Source organism: Corvus moneduloides, chromosome 18 (genome assembly GCF_009650955.1).
Source record: "Corvus moneduloides isolate bCorMon1 chromosome 18, bCorMon1.pri, whole genome shotgun sequence".
NCBI lineage: Eukaryota > Metazoa > Chordata > Aves > Passeriformes > Corvidae > Corvus > Corvus moneduloides.
In genome coordinates, this window is record NC_045493.1 from 10,631,110 (window position 1) to 10,652,782 (window position 21,673).

At 48.7% G+C, this 21,673-nt stretch overlaps 2 protein-coding genes across 4 annotated transcripts; one reads left to right on the forward strand and one right to left on the reverse strand.

The window, feature by feature from the left end:
• The first annotated feature begins 103 nt into the window (after nt 1–103).
• On the forward strand, nt 104–15,442 carry SART3 (spliceosome associated factor 3, U4/U6 recycling protein). The gene is given in 20 exon segments (XM_032127628.1): nt 104–234; nt 236–533; nt 1,039–1,165; nt 1,845–1,949; nt 2,956–3,140; nt 4,122–4,227; nt 4,983–5,107; nt 5,542–5,697; nt 6,505–6,643; nt 6,979–7,086; nt 7,484–7,561; nt 7,777–7,835; nt 8,299–8,408; nt 8,627–8,739; nt 9,255–9,331; nt 9,702–9,867; nt 10,602–11,044; nt 11,729–11,881; nt 12,987–13,174; nt 14,053–15,442. Coding segments are annotated over 20 exon segments (3,033 nt in total). The 5' UTR covers nt 104–118; the 3' UTR covers nt 14,234–15,442.
• FICD (FIC domain protein adenylyltransferase) lies at nt 14,410–20,388 on the reverse strand. Of its 3 annotated transcripts, none has more exons than XM_032127632.1 (3): nt 20,343–20,388; nt 19,436–19,771; nt 14,410–18,062 (listed from the first exon to the last, which is right to left on the reverse strand). In XM_032127632.1, exons 2-3 carry the CDS (start codon nt 19,719–19,721, stop codon nt 16,990–16,992), a joined length of 1,359 nt encoding a protein of 452 aa, XP_031983523.1. In that variant the 5' UTR covers nt 19,722–19,771; nt 20,343–20,388; the 3' UTR covers nt 14,410–16,989. The 3 variants fall into 3 exon arrangements, with proteins under 3 accessions (XP_031983523.1, XP_031983521.1, XP_031983520.1); XM_032127630.1 differs by having other exon boundaries at nt 19,436–19,799; nt 20,343–20,359; XM_032127629.1 differs by lacking the exon at nt 20,343–20,388 and having other exon boundaries at nt 19,436–20,113.
• Between the last annotated feature and the right edge of the window lie 1,285 nt (nt 20,389–21,673).

Genomic DNA, 21,673 nt, shown 5'->3' on the forward strand with positions numbered 1-21,673 from the left:
ATCAATCGCGACAGGGTTTTTATCGCGACAGCCGGCGCGTGTGCCGCATGTGGCGCCACTCTCAATATGGCGGGCGAGCGGCGCCGCGCACGCCACGGACCCTCTCGGAGGCCCCCTGATGGCCACACGGCGGGGTGCCCTCGGCGCTGCCTGAGCCACGGACCAGAAGACAAAGGGTCGGACCGCGGCCGCAGTCGGTGCAGCACGGCCCCGCAGCGCGGACGAGCGCGGGGCGGGGCGCGCTGAGGATCCCCGTTCTTCCCGGCCGGTTCGGCCGGCGGCGGGGCGGGGCGGCGGGACGGGCGGCGCCGGGGCAGCCACGGTGGCCGGGGGAGCGCGGCGGCCGGCGAGCGGAGCTGCATAAGATGGCGGCGGCGGGAGCTGAGGCGGCGGCCGAGGAGGAGAAGCGGCTGCCGGAGGGAGATCCCGAGTCGGGCGGGGACTCGGACGATGAGGGCGACTCGGACTCGTCTGGGGACGGCGAGGATGAGGAGAAGGAGAATGAGGCCGAGATCCAGCGGCTGGAGGAGCAGGTGGGCCCGGCGGGGCAGCGGGCGTGGCGGGAACGGAGGATAATCCGTGTCTGCCCCGGTAGTTTGGTGCTGGGAACTGTCAGGACGTGAATTTCCATGGTCCTTGTGAATTTCTTCCTAGTTGGGATATTCCGTGATTTTATGGCGTGAATATTTGGAGTCTCAGATGAAAATTGACCGGCTTGGGGTTTTTTTTTTGAGAGGGAAATAAGAGGGAAGTCCTAGTAGACAGTTTGTGTTCATTCAGAAATCTGAGCCGGCTGCCCGCGGTTTTTTATTGCCTTTAAAGAAATGAAAACACGATTCTCTCTGTGACCAGTGGCGGGACCTGAGGGAACGGCCGGAGCCGTGTCAGGGGCGAGGTTGAATCTGAGGAATCGCGGTGTTGTCTTGGCTCTGTGATCACACGATGAGAGTTGTGTTATTTGTTTCCTGACTCCTTCACGTCTGTCACTCAGCAGTGCTTTTAAAATTGTTTTTTGTTCTTTTTTTTTTTTTTTTTAAGCTTTCCATCAATGCTTTTGACTACAACTGTCATTTGGATCTGATCAAGCTGCTCCGGCAGGAGGGAGAGCTGGTGAAGCTCCGCAGAGCTCGGCAGAAGATGAGCGAGCTCTTCCCCCTCACTGAAGGTACGGAGCATCCTCTGCTCTCCACAGGTGAAGCCTCACCTGTGCAAGATGCTTCAGTGGTGAAATAACACATTCGGGCCGGTTTTCAGCACCCTCTGTCAGGGAATGTGATCCAGAGCCCAGCCAAAAGTGACATTTCACAGGCAGGCAGCAAAGAAAATTCCCTGTTGGTGGAAGTTGTGGATGGTCCTTGCAGTGGGGGGTTTCTCTTTTTGCTCATAACACAGAAGCAATGGAAATACTGCAGAGGCTGCTCTGACAGTGGGATTTTATTCTTGGAAAGGGATGGGGAGGCCCTGGCACAGGTGGCCCAGAGAAGCTGTGGCTGCCTCATCCCTGGAAGTGTCCAAGGTCGGGTTGAATGGGGCTTGGAGCAACCTGGGAGGTGTCCCTGCCCATGGCAGGGGGTGGAATGGGATAAGCTTTAAAGTCCTGAGGAATTCCAACTTCTCCCTTTAGTAAAAAGGTGCTTGTTTAGCACCGATTTAAAAGGTCTCCACCCAACTGTTACTTGAAATTAATTAGGAATTGTTGTGGAGGTTAAAATTCCTCTCTTTGCCTTGCTCCCTCTCCTTGGTTTCAAGTCTGTTGCTAAAAACTCTGATGAAAATCTCACAGAGTGGGCGTAACTTTATTATTTCTACATATTAGTGATGGGTTCTAAATTTTTTCCTTTCAGAAATTTGGCTGGACTGGTTGAAGGATGAGATAAAAATGGCTTCGGAGATCTCTGAGAGAGAGAAGGTTTATGAGCTGTTTGAAAGGGCTGTCAAAGATTACATCTGTAAGTCATTCAGAAATGCTCTAAAATGGGTTGTGTTACATCCAGATTTGGCTTTTTTCTGTTGTAGGAAAGTCTCTTTCTTCTGTTACAATGCAGAAATTGGGTCAAAATTTCAAATTGAGTTCTAAAATCTGAATGTGAGGCGATACAAGGGAGGGATGGGGTGTCTGGTCTCTCCATTCCTCAGGAGCTGCTGTAGCTTAAAATTTTGGGGATGAATCACTGAGTGAGTTCTTTGGGAATTGGCGTAAAGAGCTGGAAAAATGAAGCCTGAGGAAGTGGAGGGCTCGGGAATGTGGAGGTAAATCCCTCTCAAAAGCTGGGTACAAAATGTCACATCAGTGACATTACGTGGTGTTGGTGGAGCCTTGGGAAGAAGGGATGGAGGTGAAGAACTGAGGAGGTGTCCTCTGGATCTGCTGGGTTGCATTTTGGGTTTGGAATCACTTCTGGAACCCAGGGTAGCCCTAACATGGGGGTCCCCGACTGGAATTTGGTGTTGACGGGAATGGTGCCAGGCAGCCAACGCTGTTCTCCCACCTCCCCTTCACCTTCAGGATTCAGCTGCTTTAGGAGTTGCTGATCAGGGAAGTTCAGGAGTCTGGAAAGAGGAGGAGGAGCTGCTTTAATCTGAATTATTCCAGAGTGTGACAGCTCTGTGGTCCCAGCTCAGGGAACAGGAATTTGCTGTTAAGGCATCTGGGTGCATCCCTGCTGGGGCTTGTGTGGCAGAGGTTACAGGCAGGGCCAGTCACTGTCAGCAAAACCACAGGAGTGACTCCTTTCAGAAGGAAACTGTGCCTGCTGCTGCTGAACCAACAGCATAAACACGATTCCCAAATATTTTAACTTCATTGGATAAAAAGGAACATTGCCTTGTGTTTTTTTTTTAATTTATATGCAGCAAATGAGGCATTTGGGAAGCAGAGCTGCATTTTTTTTTGTTGTCGTTGTTATTATTATTTTTGAAAAGATCAAATCACCTGTTTCTCCTGACCTTGCTTAGGTCCTGAAATTTGGCTGGAGTATGCCCAGTATTCCATTGGAGGCATTGGTCAGGAAGGAGGCATCGAGAAGGTCCGGTCCATCTTCGAGCGGGCCCTGACGGCCGTGGGGCTGCACGTGACCAAGGGCACGGCCCTGTGGGAAGCATACAGGGAATTTGAGAATGCCATCCTGGAAACAGCACAGGTGAGCCCATTCCCCTGGGCTCCCATCCCCCCAAAAAAAGCTGTGGTGCAGCTCCTGGAGTTGTCTCTTGTGGAAAAGGGCCTGGCATGTCTCACAGTTGTTTCTTTCCAGCCCTCTGCTCTAGGAAAACCATTCTGTGTGTGTTTGGCTGGTAAAGTAATGGGTTTGTGTTTAAATAAAATCCTAAAATCAGCTCCAATCCAGGAGCAAAGTTTGGCTCTGCTGCTGGTTGAAATGCCAAGAGCAGCTTTAAATTGAAATGTTCCACTATTAAACAATGTTCTGTGGCTGTTTCTGCACAGAGTCAATCAAGTTTACATTTCTAGACTGTTCAGCTTTTAACTCATTCACTATTCCACAGTTTGGGACTTTTGGATGAGGGTGGTTTATCCGTGGAATGTACAGTTTGATGTCTGCAAAAATGACCTTTCCCAGATGGCCAGAATGGGAATATTTCTTCATTTTTGATAATTTGCTACGTAAGAGATGGAAGTTAAAAGATGGCCCTGCTCATGGTGGCAGTGGGAACTGTTTGATCTTTAAAGGTCTTTTTCAACCCTGTTCTATGGAATCCCTAACAAAGGAGTAACAGGAGAATGTCCTTTCATTCCCAAACACAATTAAGGCTGGAAGTTTTAGATCCTCTCCCCACACCCCAGGGATTTACTGAAACCCTCTTTGGCAGCACAGTGGACCTGTGAAATGGCACAATCACCTGCTGCTTCCTTGTTCTCAGGTGATCAATTCCCTGTGCTTGTGTCAGCTTTCAGTCAGGAATGTTCTTCCCATTCATCCAGCTTCCAAGGGGGAGCAATTCCCAAGTTTTAGCTTTCCTGGCAGTGACTGAAATGCAAGTTAGCCCTGTGTGCCCTTCAAGGATCATGTATTCACTTGGATCTCAGCTCATAAACAATTCCCTCTCGTGTCCATCAGCTGGGGCTGGAGGGAATGGATTGAATTTCCCTGGTTTTTTGCTTGCAGCCAGCCCCTGGCAGCATTCCATCCCCGGAGCAGCAGCAGGTGCTGTGCAGCCAGCTCGAGAAGATCCACACGCTCTTCCGGCGCCAGCTGGGGATCCCACTGCTGGGTAAGGGCTGGAATGCTGGGAGAGAGGGCATGGAGCAGCTGGGTTACAGTGCTCCAGGCATCAGGATTCTCCTGGCACAGCCACACCGAGTGCAGCTGGAGGTCTTGTGCCCTCTTGGATGAGGCACAGATCCCTCTGGATCAGGAGCATTCTGAGTTGTTGGAACTTGGGTCACCTGGTTCAGAGTTTGAGGGAGTTTAGTGCAAGTGAGGGGCACAAAATGTGAGTTAAAAATGAGGAATTCAGCTGTGATTGCTGCATGAAAACTTTGGTAGGGAGTATCTGTTGGAATTCTGCCTTCCCTAGTTCCTGCTTTAAGCTCCTTGGGTCCCTTTTCTTGCTCATGGGAGAAAGTTAAGCACAGTTCTTTTGACTTCATTTCCATCTGGAAAGAATTGGGGTTCTCTTTTCTCTAGAGCTTTGGGGGAAATATTTTGCCACTTTGGTTTTCTAATTCCAAATCAGCAGCTTTAATATAACTTGCCCTGAGTTTGTTACAGGACACCGTGTGGGATGAAGTGTCTGAACTCTTTAAGAATGCAGCAGTGTGACATTTAAGGCCAAAGGGGGATAAAAATTTAAATATTTATTATAAATAAATTATAAACATTATGCACATTTAAATATTTATTATAAAATAAATTATAAATATTGTATAAATAAAAAGAGGAATTTGTCTCAGAACTAAACATAGGTTAAAATACGAGTTTTTAGTTTCATGAGTGTATTATTGATGGGATTTCATGTTTTAATAGACATGGAGGCTTCTTATGCTGAATATGAGGAGTGGTCAGAAGAGCCCATTCCAGAAACAACAATAAAAAACTACAAAAAAGCTCTACAGCAGCTGGAGAAGTGTAAACCCTACGAGGAGGCACTGGTAATGCTGGCATTTTCACCTTCCTTTAAAGCTAAGAGGGAGTTGCTTTGGGGTGATCCTTTTTTTTTTTTTTTTTTTTCCAAATTTATTATTTTTCTAGTCCCCAGCTGGGGGACTTTGTCAGCAGTGGGATTTTTGACAATTATATCCTGGGAATACTGGAAATTGTGGAGTGCTTTGAGTGTGCCAAGCCACCCTGAGGTGCACATGAGGACTCTGGGTGTGTTTTCCAGTATGGGGCTAAGGGGAATAAAACCAGGATTTGACTGATTTCGGACCCATTCAGAGGTGTATGAAAATCAACAGCTGCTGATACAGGGACAAATTTCTTGTGTGAAATTTTGCACAAGACCTGCTCTGAGGAGCAGCTGAAGTGTTGCAGAGTGTTGCTTTGTTGAAGAGTTTGATGTTGTGTCTCCCTGGTTGTTTTCCAGCTGGGTGCTGAAACCCCAAAGCTGGCAGAATACCAAGCTTACATTGATTTTGAAATGAAAGCAGGTGACCCAGCTCGGATTCAGTTGATCTATGAGAGAGCTTTGGCTGAGAACTGCCTTGTCCCAGATCTCTGGGCACGCTACAACCAGTATTTGGTAAGGAAATAAACCCGTGAATGTTTGCAGATTTATTTTCCTGCCTTTACTTTTGGGGTTTTTTTTTAATCTCAGTTGCTGATAAACAGCCAGTAAGTTCTACCTCAGTCCTGTCCTTTAGTCTGTAAATCCTCCAGAAACTGATTTTCACCTCACCTTTGGTTTCCTCCTGTTTTCAGGGGTGTCTTTATTGCTCAAGTGAGCATTTCTCACTTTTCTCTGCTCCAGCTGTGTTTTCTCTGCAGAATCACAGGGTGTGGGCACTGCAGTGAACCCAGATGTTCAGCCCCTCTTTCCAGGGGGGTTTGTTAGTGCAGTTTGAAGCTGATGCTGAGCTCCAGAGGCAGGACAGAAGGTGGCTGGATTAAGGGATCAGGGTGACTCCCTGCAGGAGCTTATCCAGGCTCAGTTGCTCCGTCATCTCTTTTCTCTTCCCAGCTGGACACAGCAGGTTGCAGGTGGAACAACACCTGCACAAACAGGCTGGGTGTGCTCCCTCTTTGTATGCTTGACATTCTAGGAACAGTTGGGAATTCACTCAGTGCCTTTATTATATTTATTGCTTTGGCAGAAAACACCTCACTGGCCTGGTAGTTCTCTCCTGAGCATGTTCTTCCTCACTGGAAGGTGTTCACTGGGTTTTTAGGAATGTAGAATTTAAAATACCCATCTGAGCTTGTCAAACATAAAATGAAAGTGCTTTTTAGGTGAAAGGCTTTAAGGTGTTGGCTCTTTATAAGTTGGAGTTTGGCTGGAGTGGTCTCTCTGGCTGACAGGAACTTCACTTTCCCTTTGTGACTCTTACAGGACAGGCAGCTGAAGGTGAAGGAATTGGTTTTATCCGCTCACGACCGCGCTGTCAGGAACTGCCCCTGGACTGTTGGGCTGTGGATTAGGTACCTGCTGGCCATGGAGAGGCACAGGGTGGAGCACAGCATCATTTCTGGTAAGGAAAGAACCAGGAAATACAGCTCAGGGCTGCTCTCTGCACTCCAAACAGCCTGTGACAAATGGGCCTGGCAGGATCTGTTCTCACCCTGCTGCAGGTGCTGCAAGGGCAAAGCTGCTTTGGTTGAGCAGCTTCACCCTGAGCAAGCCATGAACAACTTGGAGTGAACATTCCTGAATCCAGCTGCTTTTCAATTCACTTCCTAAACCAATTTACTGTATAGGGCTTTTTCCTCTCTTCCTAGAAACCAGTGGTGTTTGTGTAGGTATTTCTTTGTGCTATCACTGCAACTTGCTAATTCTGACAGTATTTTTTCTCCCTTTTTCTTCCAGAAATATTTGAAAAAGCTCTGAATGCAGGTTTTATTCAGGCAACAGACTATGTAGAGATCTGGCAGGCCTACCTGGATTACCTGAGGAGAAGGGTGGATTTTACACAAGGTCTGTATGATAAATACAGAATAAATATCTAAACTGTTTTCTTTGTACTTCTTGGATATTACTTAAAAAAAAAAAAATTAACAGCATTTTCATCTTTCACAAAAACTACTTTCTGGCCAGTTAATGTCTATAAAAATAAGAATTTGCTTGGTTTGCTATTGCAAAAATGTCCTGCCTTATATTTTTGATATCTGATTTTTTAAATTACTCATGTAGTGAGTTTTACTCGTAATAAAGTCATAAATTTAAGCAGTGATAACAACAATAAGAAGTAATAAATGTAATTTCCCCCTGCTACCCAATAAAATCATTGTGCCTGTTAAGGAGAAGGTTTTATTGGGTGGGAAATGAAAACAAAATTATCATTTTAAGGCTGTTCTTTCTTTTTTTTCTGCAGACTCCAGTAAGGAGCTGGAGGAGCTGCGCTCTGCATTTGCACGAGCTGTGGAGTACTTGAAACAAGAAGTAGAAGAAAGTAAGTGAAATCATCCAAATCATTGTGAAATCATTGTTTTCTCCTCTTCAAAATCATTTTCATAAAACCAGTTCTCCACACAATGTTTGTCTTCAAGAATCTTGAACGTTTCAGAAAGCTGCAGATAAAAATTTCATCTCCGTGTGGGACCTGGTTAATAAACACTTCATTTCCAAGAGCCAAGTGCAACAAACAGCCTTTGTTTTTCTTCCTAGGGTTCAGTGAAAGTGGAGATCCATCCTGCACCATCATGCAGAACTGGGCAAGAGTTGAGGTGATGTTTCTCTCTGCTGTATTTAAATTGCTGTACCTGATAAAATGGATGTAAAATAAAATGTCTTAACATTCCTGCCATGGAATGTAGTAATTTCCCAACCCCTTTCCCTTCTTCCCCTGCTCCCCTTCCTTAACACAAAGCAAGTGCTCAGTCTGAGAAGTGATCAGGTACATTCGTCAACAACAAAAGGAAAAATTCAGAAACAACTCTCTAGTTTCTTTTATAATGACCAAAATCAAATAAATGTATGTGGGAGCCAGAACCGAGACTAATGGGAGATGTGGGCAGGGAAGGATTATTCAGTAGCAGGATTGTGTCAGGTGTTTATTTTGATCACTCTAAGGCTCAGATGTATCTTGCTGGGTCTGTCTGCAGCATCTGTGGGTTTTTTTTTTTTTGGTTTGGGGTTAATGATGTTGAACAAGTAATCCTGAAGGATATTTTGGATTCTCTGTTCCAGGCCCGCTTGTGTAACAACATGCAGAAAGCCAGGGAGCTCTGGGACAACATCATGACTAAAGGAAATGCCAAATATGCCAACATGTGGCTGGAGTATTACAACCTGGAAAGGTAAGAGCTTGGCTAATTCATCTTTAGTCCTCACCTGTGGGAGAAAACAGTTTAGAACGAGTGTGTTCTGTTTGGGTTTACAAAACATCTTGGAGGTTCTTGGAGCGGCTCTGCTGTGGGTTCCAGAAGTGTTGCAGCAGCTGGGGAAGGAGGGAGAATGTTTGCATGGCTGGAATTCCGTGTGGTTTGGTCCCTGAGTGCCCTGTCCCCTCCTGCAGGGCCCATGGGGACACCCAGCATTGCAGGAAGGCCCTGCACCGAGCAGTGCAGTGCACCAGCGACTACCCCGAGCACGTCTGCGAGGTGCTGCTCACCCTCGAGAGGATAGAAGGTACCTGGGCACTGGCAGGGGGTGATTAAGTGACAAAAGGTCACCGAGTGACAGGCAGGAGGTAATTAATTGGCTGACAGAAGGGAACTAAATGACTGGCAGAAGGGAATTAATTGCTGCACCTCTTAGCCAGCCTGGTTAGGCAGAGGTGACACACAGGCTTTTGATCCCGTGTTTTGTGCTCCACTGAAGCCTCCCTTTCTTCTCACTGCTGGCAAATCCACAGACAGCTCTCTTCTTCCTTGCTTTTCTGAAATGACTGGATTTTTCCATGCCTTTTTGGAGTCTTGCATTATAAATGAGAGGTTTCTGCTCTGCTTGGCTCTTGGTTTTTTTTTTTTTTTACCTTGCAGGCCAGTTGTTATAATTAGAATTTTCATGTGTGATGTTTAATATGAGCAGCAAGTGCCATGAACTCAGTGACTCTTATTTTTCCAGAATTGTATCTTGGAATTATGAGAAAGCTAAATAAAAGGCTTTTTTATTATTATTATTATTTTAAATTTATCCTTTAGGAACACTGGAAGACTGGGATGCAGCTGTTCAAAAAACAGAGAACAGATTGGCTCGAGTGAATGAACAAAGAGCAAAGGTCAGAACTTTCTGTGAGCTTCCAGAGCATTTTATACACCTAAATTAAGTCCATGCTTCTCCAAATGTCACATATTTAATGTGCCTTCCCCCAGATAAGCCTGAAATGCCTTCAAGCCCTAGAACTATTGATTTTTACTTAAAAACTATGATTAACAACCTCTTGCTGCTTTTTATCTTTCTCCTTTTGCCCCTTGGATGGCCACAAGAGTGATGTGCCCTCCAGGAAAGCTGTGAGAGCAAAGAATTGGGAAGTGCTTTAAATGATGTGCTGGGGTTAGGAGAAAACCCTCTGGGTTCAATGCTCTGGAAAATGCTCTGCAATCTGCAGCCAGTGGGGGAAAAAAAGAAAACAATCTTCTGTGTTTTAGGCTGCTGAGAAAGAAGCTGCTCTGGCAAAGCAGGAGGAGGAGAGAGCTGAGCAGAGGAAGCAGGCTCGGGCAGAGAAGAAAGCTTCCAAAAAGGCCAAAAAAACCAGGATTGGGGACAAGCGCAAAGCAGATGAGGATGACGAGGGTGAATGGGGACAAGAAGAAGGTAAAAATAAAATTAAATGAAAATTTCAGACCTCTGGCAACGGGTTTATTGCTTGTCTTGTGGTAGAGGGGGCTGAGGAATTGCCAGCACTGGTGTCTTTGCAGGGCTGCTTTCTCCTGGGAAGTTTGCAGTGTGGGAGTGAAATGCAAACAAGGCTAAATGGTTTTATAGCGACAGAAAAACAGGTTTATAAGAACTTCTAGAGTTTTCTTGGGGTTTCTTACTTTGGAGGGATATTGTGGGGGTTTTTTTTTCCTCCTTAATTTTCCTTTCAAGTCATTTTTCTGACTCATCCTATGATGCCGAGCCATGTGTCTAAATTGGGTTATTCAGGATTGTGGCAGCCTCTTGGAAGGTGGGAACAGAAGACTTTAATAGGTTGTTGCCCCTGGGAGTTTTGTGAGCTTTTAGATTTATTTTTTTTTTTAAGAACAACCATTAGACAAAGAAAAAGAACATGAATCAGCAACTGTCAGTTGTGACTGGCTGAAAAAAGGAACAAATATTCCAGTTGCTTTCATCTAAAGCTGTCTTGGTGGAATAATCTGTTGTTATTTGTTCTTTAAAAGCTTGGAGGGAGGTTTTCATTTGGTGTCTTTAAGACCTGTCATCGTATTTGTGGTTCCATGTGCGATTTCCAAGCTCTGCAGCGGGAATGGAGGGCAGAGGAGTTCCAATAGGGAAGGAAATGGGGTCATTTTTTTCTAACAAAGCCTTTCAATCCCATCAATCAGAGCTGCCCAGCAAGAGGCACAGGGGAGAGGGTGATGGAGTGCTCCCTGAAGAGGACATGGAAGTGGAGACCGGGCTCTTTGGGAGAAGTGAAAAGCCAGATGGCCCAGCAATCCCAAAGGAAAAGGCATCCACCAGCCGCAAGGACATCCCCAAAGTGTTCCACGACAGCAGCAAGGATAAAGTCACTGTGTTTGTTAGCAACCTCTCCTACACCATGGCAGAGCCTGAAGCCAAGCTGAGGGAGCTCTTTGGGAGCTGTGGGGAGGTCGTGGAGATCCGAGCAGTGTTCAACAACAAGGGCACCTTCCGGGGCTACTGCTACGTGCAGTTCAGGGAGGAGGAGGCTGCTCGGCAGGCCCTGGCCTTGGATCGCACGACTGTGGAGGGCAGGCCCATGTTTGTGTCTCCATGTGTTGACAAGAACAAGAATCCTGACTTTAAGGTAAAGTTTGGTTGGTTCCTGTTGGACAGTGGGTCTGGGGAGGGGAGTTGGTGGAGTACCTTGTGTCCAGGGTGCTCAAATCCAATCGTGTTGTGCTGCTTTAAACTGGTTTTTGGGACTTCTTGGATCTTCTTTTACTTTTGGAGACACCAGGATTGACATCATTTACTCAAGATTTGCAGAAATCTGCTGATCTGAGCAGTTTAATGGTGGGACCTACCCAGGTTCAACCTGTGAAGAGCTCTGTTGGTTCAGTCTCTCCAGCGTTTGTTACCCAACCCCCTGGCTGGGGATGCTGTGTACCAGAGCTCAGTTGTGTAATCAGTGGATTTCTGCATTCTGGAGTTCCTGCACAGAGAAATTCAGTGTTCTCATGGTGACAGCTGAGCAAGAAGACATGATTATAAATACATTATTACAGGAATTGAGCTCTGATCCTCCTGGATCCCTTCCCACTCAGGATATTCTGTGATTATCAGTTGTGAAGGGTAGGGATGTTTAGCAGCATTTACTTGCAAGTCCTTGATGTATCTTTGTGTTGATACGCAAATATCTTCCAAAACACTACTCAGGGCTTTGAGGCACTTTTGGATCCCACAAACAGGAAGTACTTTTGGGGTATGAGATGAAAATCCTTGGAGTTTCTGGCTGGTTTTTGAACCAACATCTTTTTTGTTGCTCCAGGTGTTCAGGTACAGCACTACCCTGGAGAAACATAAACTCTTTATATCTGGTTTGCCATTTTCCTGCACTAAGGAAGAGCTGGAGGAGGTGTGTAAAGCCCATGGGAATGTGAAGGACATTCGGCTGGTCACCAACAGAGCTGGAAAACCCAAGGTAGGCATCCATAACACACTCCTGGTTTTAAGAAGTCCTTCAAAAAGAAGCTGCTCGTGAAGTCTGGAGACAAAAAGTTGGGTTTATCAAGTTGCCAGTGTGGTTTTGCATTAAAACTTGTGGAAAAGCTTGGATTTATAAAGCCCAGTGTGCCTTTGTGCAGACAACCAAGAGGAATTTTTCCAAAATACTTCTTAAATTGCACAAGGAAAATGGGATGGAGGGGGAAATGTTGACAGCACTTTGAGTATAGTAAAAACAGGCACGTCTGTGAAGGATTGGGTTTTAAATAACTGGCTAGATGGGGTTTGCCTGGTGCAAGCAATTCCCATCCTCCTTTCCTCAGTTTCCTGAGGCTTTTGTTCTGAACATCTGCTGCAGGAAGGGGTTTGCCAGTGAGAAATGAGCCCCCCTCTCTGACAAGGCTCGTTATTTCCATCCTGGAATAAATGACTCCTTGTTACATAAGGGATTCTAAACCAGTTGCTGCTCTGCCAAAACTCTACCTGACACCTGGGCTGTGTCTGTGTGGTGGGTCCTGTCCACAGGAGACATCCTGGGAATGGTGGACATGGATTTAAATTGAATTTTCTTGTCCTTTGCGCCACCTCAGGTGCAGTTCCTGCTGTGTGCACACCTTGCAACGAGTGCTCTTGGGAACCCCAAGTCTTATTCTGAGCTTAGTTTGAGTTGGGATTGTGTGTAAACCACAAATAAATGTATTTTGGGAAAGTGATATAAAACCTGATGCCTCTCCTGTGAAACTGGATAATCCAAAAATGCAGCTTAAGGCTTTGAATGTCATTTAAAAGAGGAACAGCAGGGAGAGGTGATGCCCTTCTCTGTGGGAGCCTGCCATGGTGCTTCATTATATTTACTTTAATATAAGTAAAGAAATAAGGTTTTGGGGTGGTTCTTTTTTTTTCCCACCCATTAGGGCATCAGAAGTGAGAGATAAGAAATAAAGGTGGTGAATAGAAATATTTTTTTTTTAGCTAAAGAAACTGGGACTGAGCCATTTTCGTTTCCTTCCTTATGAATTCCTTATCAGCTGTCACAGGAGCACTAAAACCTAACGGAGGACCTTTCTACCCCTTATTTTTAGGGCCTGGCTTATGTGGAATATGAGAACGAAGCCCAGGCCTCACAGGCTGTGCTGAAGATGGATGGGCTGACAGTGAAGGACCACGTCATCAAGGTGATGATCAGCAACCCCCCGCTCCGGAAGCTTCCGGACAGGCCCGAGCCTGGCAGGGCCTCCCTGCCCCTGGCACCACGGCAGATTTATGGAGCGTGAGTGAGGGAGGGATTGAGGGAAGGAGGGAGGGATACCTGGCACTGCCTGGGAAGGAAATGCTGTGTTTCTTTATATCCTAAACTTCAGGAATCTTATCTGGAATCTGGGGGCTTAGAAAAAGGAAGGAGAGGGACTTTTTATATGGGCAAGGGGGAATGGCTTCGCACTGCCAGAGGGCAGGGTTAGATGGGATATTGGGAAGGAATCCTTCTCTGGGAGGGTGGGGAGGCCCTGGCACAGGGTGCCCAGAGAAGCTGTGGCTGCCCCTGGATCCCTGGAAGTGTCCAAGGCCAGGTTGGATGGGGCTTGGAGCACCCTGGGATAGTGGAAGGTGTCCCTGCCCATGGCAGGGGTGGAACTGGATGATCTTCAAGGCCCCTTCCAACCCAAACCACTGTAGGATTCTGTGAATCTGAAAAAACATTTAAAAGGTGCTGAACCTTAAAAAAAATGGGTTGTTGGATTGATGAGGAAAAGCAGGTTTTTAACTCTTCATCAACAGAAACAGCTCGGTGGTGAAGGGGGAGTATCAGGCAATGGCCGTCCCCTTGGATCTGATGGTGGCACCTGATCCCTAATAACCTCCACATCCTCTCCCTCTGGAGAAGCAGCCATTGTTCCTAGTGAGCATTAAGGCTGCTCCTTCAACTTTCAGAGTGTTCCTGTATTGGATGAGCCCCTGTGGATAAACAGAGCTTCAATCCTGGGGACTGGGGGCCATTTGTTGTCTGCCAGACAAACAGCCCCATGGAAAGCTTTATCCCGAAACAAATGACAGGAATAATATTGAAATGAGGACTCCTCATAGCAGACAAATCCTTGTTGTTTCCCAAGCTAAAAGAGTGGGTTTCAATGGGAATTTTTTCCCTTCCAGGCGAGGGAAGGGAAGGACACAGCTCTCCATGATGCCCCGGGCGCTGCAGCGTCAGAGCAACCTTGTGGCTAAGGCTGAGAATGGGATGGTCCAGAACTCACCAGCAACGTCCTCTGACCCCCCTGCAGAGCCTAAAAAAATGTCCAATGCTGATTTTGCCAAGATGCTCCTGAAAAAGTGAGCGAGGAGTCTGCACTCAGCGGGTCTGGTCCAATGTGAAATGCCTTTCTGGAAGCCATGTTGTGTCCTTAAGCTTTGCAAGGAGAGAACACCCGTCCCAATCCCGTGTAAATACTGGACTGCTGCATTCCTCGGGATCAGTGGAGGATGGCACAAATCCAGGTGGTTTTGGTTTTGTTTTTTTTTTTCCTCTAAGAGCAAAGAGTTACACTTTTGTTCTGGTGAAATGGCGTTATGCGATTCCTCATATTGAGGGTAACGAGGGGGGAAACATTTCCTGCACAGCTTAGATGCCACATGGAGTTTTTTGGAGTACTTTCCAACTATTTTCTCTTTCATTAACGAATGAGATGCAATGGGAGGACCTCAGCAAGCTCCACTGGTCAGCTCAGATTGGGATTGCAGACATTCTCTCTGCCAACAGCCCCATTCTCCACCCAAACCCACGCACGCAGGGACTGTCATCTCCTTCCATGCAGAATCCTACAGCAGATGCTCCAACTTCACCACAATGGCCTCTTTTAGTATTGGGCGAGTTTCTATACATATGTGTGTATATGTAGATACACAGATATACATATATATGTATCCAGTTCCTGTTCTGTTCCAGTTGAGCTGTTTTTTATATGGTGTATTTGTAAAGGACATTGAGATGATTATTTTTAAGTGGCAGGAGCTGATCCTTAGGTGGTAATTTTTGTTTCCCATGAAACTGGATGTGCTGTTGCTGAGGACCAGGTTTTTGGTTGTTTTTGGTTGTTTTTCCTAGCTAGCTCATGTCTTTTTGCAGGTGGTTTCTGTACGGTTTTTGTACAACTGTGAAGTGCAAGCTGACGTTTCTCGGTTTATTAAACTCAAGTTCTCAAAGGTTTTCTATAAATACCGTTGCTTTTGTTTAAATGTGGGTGTTGGAACTGCACCTCTCCTCTGGCAGCTGGTGGGTGATAGTGATGTACCTCACCTCTCAGGTGTGCTCAGTGTCCCTCAGGCCTTGAAGCAGCACATTCCATCTGCTCTGAATATCCTGAAATCACTTCAGTCATCACCTCAGACTCTCAAACAGTGGTGTGATCTTGGATAGAAACATTCCTGCTTGTCAACTACCCTGGAAGTCACCACCCGGAGGGGTGGATGTGAGGGGGGACCCCAGTGCTGAGTTCACTTGTACCACACAAACACTGCTGCAAATAAACACTATTTTCTGTGCTGATTTCACTGGGCTTTACTTTGAAACGATGAGTCTGCTCATGATGTCACGTGGTTGAGGGAACCAGGATCTGTCTCATGGCCTTTCCTCCTCCACAACCACTTAGTTCACTGCAGCCAAGTGTTCTGAATACAGCCTCTTCCAAACCAAGACTTTCATATTAAAATAGTTTATTAATCTGTTACTAAAATAACATTTCCCCCCGCCCCCAGAGCTCTAAAGTGCATTATTTATACTCAGGTTGCACTACAAAAATAACATGCTTTGTAAGGACAGGACACCTTTCTTCTTGTACTGTCTGCTTTCCCTGGCAGCAACACTCAGTGCAGAGGATTCCCAGTCTCATCCTGCTTCCTGCTTCTCTAAAACATGTCCTAACTCCCTGTTCTCAGGTAAGAGAGTGTTAAAAGGGAAGAAAACTAAGCCTGGGACAGCTTTTGTCAAGGGGTTAAATGCTCTAAACTGGGATTTTAAATGGAAGTTGGGTCAGCTTGGAGGTGGTGGGATCAATGATGCTGTTACACAGCTGGCAGGTTTGGGGTGGGGAGATCTGTGGGTCCTTTTCCCTTAAAAACCAAGGAAAAAGTGATTCTTTGAACTGCTCAGCAGCTCCAGGCACTGCACTGCCCCTGCAGCACACAGAGGCCTTGAGTGATTCTTGACACATTTATCAGAGTAATGACATGACCAGTGATTAATTGTGGAAGTTCCCATACGTAGACTAAAGAAACTGAAGGTTTTGGCAAACTTCCTGTACACATTCTTCCCAAACTGCCACAACTGGCGTCTCCTGGCTCTGCCTGATGACCTTTTCTGCCCACAGTTCTGCAGACAAGCTCCATCCAGCCCCTCCACTGAAATGCCTAAGGACAGTTGTGCTTTCCCAGGGCTCCTGTTGGCTGAGGTGTTTTCTGAGTCCTTCTCCGAGTAAGTCAGAGCTTTTTTCCTCTTGTTCCACTCCTATGACCTGTAATCCCAAGAGAAATACTTCCCACTTCGAGTACAAAACTCACCCCCAGGAAAGGCAGCTGAAAGTAAACATGCAAAGTGCCACGGAAACAGAAATGGGAGGGGAGAGATGCCTTTGGGCTGGAGTTCAGCCTCCTTCCTGCTCAGTACGTGTGTGCCTGACACCAAAGTGTCTGATGGACACAGCTGGGACAGTGCTGTTCCTTTGTGGAACAGGTAACACAAAACCAACTCAGTTCAGCCTTCACTGAGGTCAGACAGTAGAGTTGACTGCCTGGGTGAAGGGTTGTGATTTTGAAGCAGCTCCTCAAAGCTTAATTTTAAGGAGAAATTCAATTTTAGTTCATCTTTCTGAGCCCTCTGGCACCTCTCCCCACCTCCTTCCAGTGCACAGCCACCATCACCAGTTCCGTTTGGCATCGTTTATATAAATAAATTATATTAATTTAATCAAATGTAAGACACTTTAAATAAAACGCTCAACTGCCACCTCCTGTCCAGTCATTTCCCAGCAGCAACACTGAGTGGCTTGGAGTTCTGCTCTCCCATGGCTTCACCAGCTCCTGAGTGCCCCAAAACCCTCAAGTCTTGACGGGGATGGTTTGTTTGCAGCCGGCGGTGCCTCCCGCCTCGGGCAGGCCCACGGAGTACTCGGTGGTGGCGATGAGCAGCATGTCCAGCGTGGTCTCGGTGCACTTGGCGATGAAGCGGATGAAGGGCCGCACGTCGCCCTCGTTGGCCACCTCCAGCACGTGGTAATACTCGGCCCGCTGCTCCTTGCGGATGGTGATGGGCGGATACCCCGCCTGCATCAGGATCAGGTTCATCAGCAGCCGCGAGGTGCGGCCGTTGCCGTCCACGAAGGGGTGGATATAAACCAGCTTGTAGTGCGCCAGCGCCGCGAACTCCACGGGGTGCAGGCTCATGGCATCCTCCGAGTTCATCCACTGCACGAACTCCTCCATCTGCTTCTCCACGTCCTGCGGGTGCGGCGGGATGTGGTGGCCCACGAAGACCTGCGTGGCGCGGAAGCGCCCGGCCTCTACGGGGTCGGCGTAGCCCAGCACGCGCCGGTGGATGTCCAGGATGTCCCTGCTGGTGACGGAGCCGATGCGCGACACCAGCGTGGTGTTGACGAACTTGAGGGCCGCGTGCATCCCGATCACCTCGTTCTGCTCCGCCAGGCTCTTCCCGGGAACGGCGTACCTGGTCTCGATGATGTGCCGGATCTCGGAGAGCGTCAGCGTGTTCCCCTCGATGGCCACCGTGTGGTAGATGTGGTGGTAGTAGGATTCCTCCATCACCCGGCGCAGGGCGGAATTCCCCTTGGGAATGGCCATCACCTTCTTGACCTTGCTGTCGATGATGCTGAAATACCTCTGGTCGATCTCCTCCACCAAAGGCAGCGTCCGGCCCCGGTTGCTCAGAGCTTTCTCGTTGTGAGGGGAGATGGTCAGAGCTTTGGAGTACAGATAGTCGGCCTGGAGGATGTCTTTTTCCTCCTCGGAAAAGATCCCAAACTCGTTCAGGGCATCCACGTAATCCGGGTCCATTTTGAGGGCGTACAGGAAGAGTTTGTGGGCCTTCTCCCGCTTCCCTTGGCGCTTCATCTCCAGGGCTTGATTCAGAGCTGCTCTGGCTTCCAACTTCACCTCTGGAATGAAATGATAACAGATAAAGGGCGGTGAGTTTTACTGAAAACCTCTGGACATCTGGATTCCATGATCCTTGTGCCTCCCTTCCAACTCAGGGTATTCTATGGCTGTCCCTGTTCACTGCTACAAAAATTAACCAAAACCAGTCTTTAAGAACTGGAACAGAATTCGTGTTCCAGCCTTTTCCAGGTTACAATCCCACAGGTTTAGGCCGTGTTTCCAGGCCAAGTAGGAGGCAGCAGAGCCATTCCTGGCAGGAAGTGTGGGGAGGCAGGACCTGTGGGCAGCAGGCTCAGGGTGGCCACAGGTGGCCACCAAACTGCTTCGTGTGGGAGGAAACAGTGCCTCAAACACGTTCTCTTGGCATTCTTTTAGGGGAAATTATACTGTTAACGTTGTTACGTTGGCTGCCAACAGCACTCCTGTTTTCCCACTGAACTATCCAATGTTTTCCCAGCAGTAAGAGCTTTAATGCAAACAAAGATAACAGTGCTGGAATCATAATAATTCCTTTAAGTGTTTTCCAAATTAACATCCTGGCTGATACAGGCCATGACCACAGCCTGACTGACATTGCCTGAAAGGCTGTTCTGTGCCAGCCAGGATTTTGGGATTAATGCTGTGTATCCCAGATTTCTGTGCATTAAACACCTCTCTGTGTTCCAGTTACCTCCACAGAACTTACTAGTACTGAAAACATGAGGAAAACCTTTGGAGAGATGGAGCAATGCCAGCACAGGGCCCTGGAATGCAGTCAAGGAGCTGGTGAGGGCCTGCCTGATCTCGGGGGCATTTACAGGCAGTGTTAATTGCAGTTAATTGCAGTCTGTTACCATCAGGGCACAGCATCACTCCCATCAGAGGTACAGGACATGGTTGGGAAGGGGGTGAAGGTCTCTGGGTTGGGGTTGGAAGTGCCCTCTGGAAATCACCCACTCCAACCCCCCCTCAAGGCAGGGTCACCTGGCACAGGAAGGTGTCCAGGTGGGTTTGGGATGTCTCCATAGAGGGAGATTCCATGACTCCCTGGGCAGCTGTCCCAGTGCTCTGCCATCCTCATGGAAAGAGGTTTTGCCTCACATTGAGGTGGAACTTGTTGTGTTTCAGTTTATTGCTCCTTGTCACCAGGCACCACTGAACAGAGCCTGGCACCATCCTCTGACACCCCTTGGAGATGTTTGTATGGATTGCTGAGATTCCCTCCAGCCTTCCCTTCTCCAGACTGACCAGGCTCAGCTCCCCCAGTCTCTCCTCATCACAGAGATGCTCCAGACCCCAAATCATCTCTGTGGCCTCTGCTGGACCCTCTCCACCAGCTCCTTGTCTTCCTTGGTCTTAGGAACTCGGCTGTACCCACCCAGGACCCTCTCACCTGGGGAGGCTTTTCCTTTCAGCACCAGCAGCTCCAGCCCCTTGGAGGTCACGCTCAGCTCCGTGCTCTGTCCCGAGAACCTGGTGATTCCCGAGGAGCCCAGCTTACTCTTCAGGAAGGAGAGGCCCTTGAGCACAGCGTGGCACTGGTTGTCCACGGCAGCCAGCGGCAGCAGCAGCATCACCAGGGAGCTCAGGAGCAGCACGAGCACGGCCGCCCACCGGACACGGACCCACAGGGACACCCATTGGAGCTCGGGATCCGTCGCCATCGCCACGAGATTCATCCTGCTTCCAGCACGGACACCTGGAGCATCTCCTTTCCCACCGCTCCCACCTGGGAACACACCCAGCTTTAGCCAGCGCTGTGTCATGGGGTAAGAGTGGCTTTGAGTTTGGTGTTTGTCACAGCTATTGGGGGCTGTCCCGGGCATCCTTTGCCTGCCACCTCCAAGCACCGTATGGGATCTGCTGTGCATTACTGTGACAGCAGCAGCAGGAGGAGCCATGGATGCTCATGCAGGGTGGGCACCAGGCTCTGCCAGCCGGCTCCGCGGGGATCAAGGAGCTTCCCATCCCCTCCCCACCTTCCTCCAGGCTTCTGACCCACCCCCCTCCAAGCCCGACGTTCCTGCACCACTCTGGAATCCCCATCCTCCGCTTCTCCTTCAGCCACCGCTCCCTCCTCGAGCCTGAACCTCGGCCAAAATTCCCCCCCTCAGCACTCCGGGTCCCCTCGGCTCTCCTCTGCCCGGTACCCCCGGTGCTCCCCAGGCCTTCCCCCGGATCCCCTCTGCCCAAGACCTCCGGTTTTGTCCTGGCCGCCGGTCGGCGTTCCCCGGGTCCCCCCGGTGTCCCCCCCGTGTCCCCCCCATGTCCCCTCGCGTCCCCCCGGGGTCCCCCCTCACCTTTGCCACCTCCCGGCGCCGCCCGCTGCCGGCTCCCGCGGCCCCGCCCCCGTAGCCCCGCCCACGCGCCCTGCCATTGGCTGATTCGCCCCCCAGCTCGTCTCCCATTGGCTGTCGCGGCGGACGCGTCTCTCGCGCTCCTCCCACCGCTTCCTGCACCGGCTTCCGGGTAACGCCGCGCCCCGGGCACGGGAGAGGCTCGTGGAGTGTGAGCATTGGCCAGGATGCACGTCAATCATGCGGAGTGCAGCCAATGAGAAGGAAGGGTGGGGAGAGGGCGGGAGCGGTTGCCATATAAGGACTTGGCGTGCTGTTGCTAGGCGACGGGAGCGCGGTAGGCCCCGCTTGGGGCTCGCAGAGGGTTTAATTCCATGGCCATTTCCATGGAAAATCACCTCTTTCTGCTGATACAGAGTTCCCGTCGCCTATCCCTGGCCCTTCTGGAAAAGTACTCTTTATTTTTGGCCTCAAGTAGCAGCGTACCTTGGTGTTTCATGCCTGTGCCTCTCCCTTCACTGGGGACGAGGATTAGGAGGAGATGGGACAAAACCTGAGGGAAAATAGGATGTTTTAAGAAATTCCAGGTAACGCCCTCTGATTTCAGCATCTAGCAAGGTGATAAGGTGGTTTTCTACCAGATGCTTACACAGCAGATCATCACCAGCAGGGAAAAATAACCTGGTTTGTCAAAAATAAATTTAGGTGATTTAAACTGCATTTCAGAGGAGACTGAGGGGACACGTCCACAGATATGCCCATGCCCAGCATCCCGATCCACGTCAGCATCAAGCTGCCCCCACTCCATCCTGCTTCCTCTGCAAATGGCGTTTCCCAGAGACAATCCCCCTTTTTGGGCTTGTTTTCAGCAGGAAAAGCAGGATCCACTCTCTCGGAGCTGGTGTTCCCTCAGATGTTCATTGATTTCACTGTGATTGGCAGAAGCAGCTGGATGAGCTCGGATCAGCCATCATCCCTAAATCAGCCTGACAGGGATCAACTCTGGGATCTCTCCAGCCCACGGAGCCCCAGGCCATCCCTGCAGCTCCAAACTGCTGTGTCCTCCAGCCAGCTGGAGCTGCCTGAGCCTGGTAATGCCTGCAGAGAACTTTGGGGGATAATCAGCACTGGAAGGACAAGCAAATCCCTCCTCACTCCAAGAGGAAGCTTCAACAGAAACGTGTGTTTCCCTCAGTGCCAGGGATCTGGCTCCTAAACTTAAATACAGGATAATTACGGAGCAGGGATGAGTTTTCCTTCTAAAAATTCGAAACCCACTTCAAATCTGTCCCTGAATTAAATCTGATCCAGCAGACTGGGACAACAGGGATGGC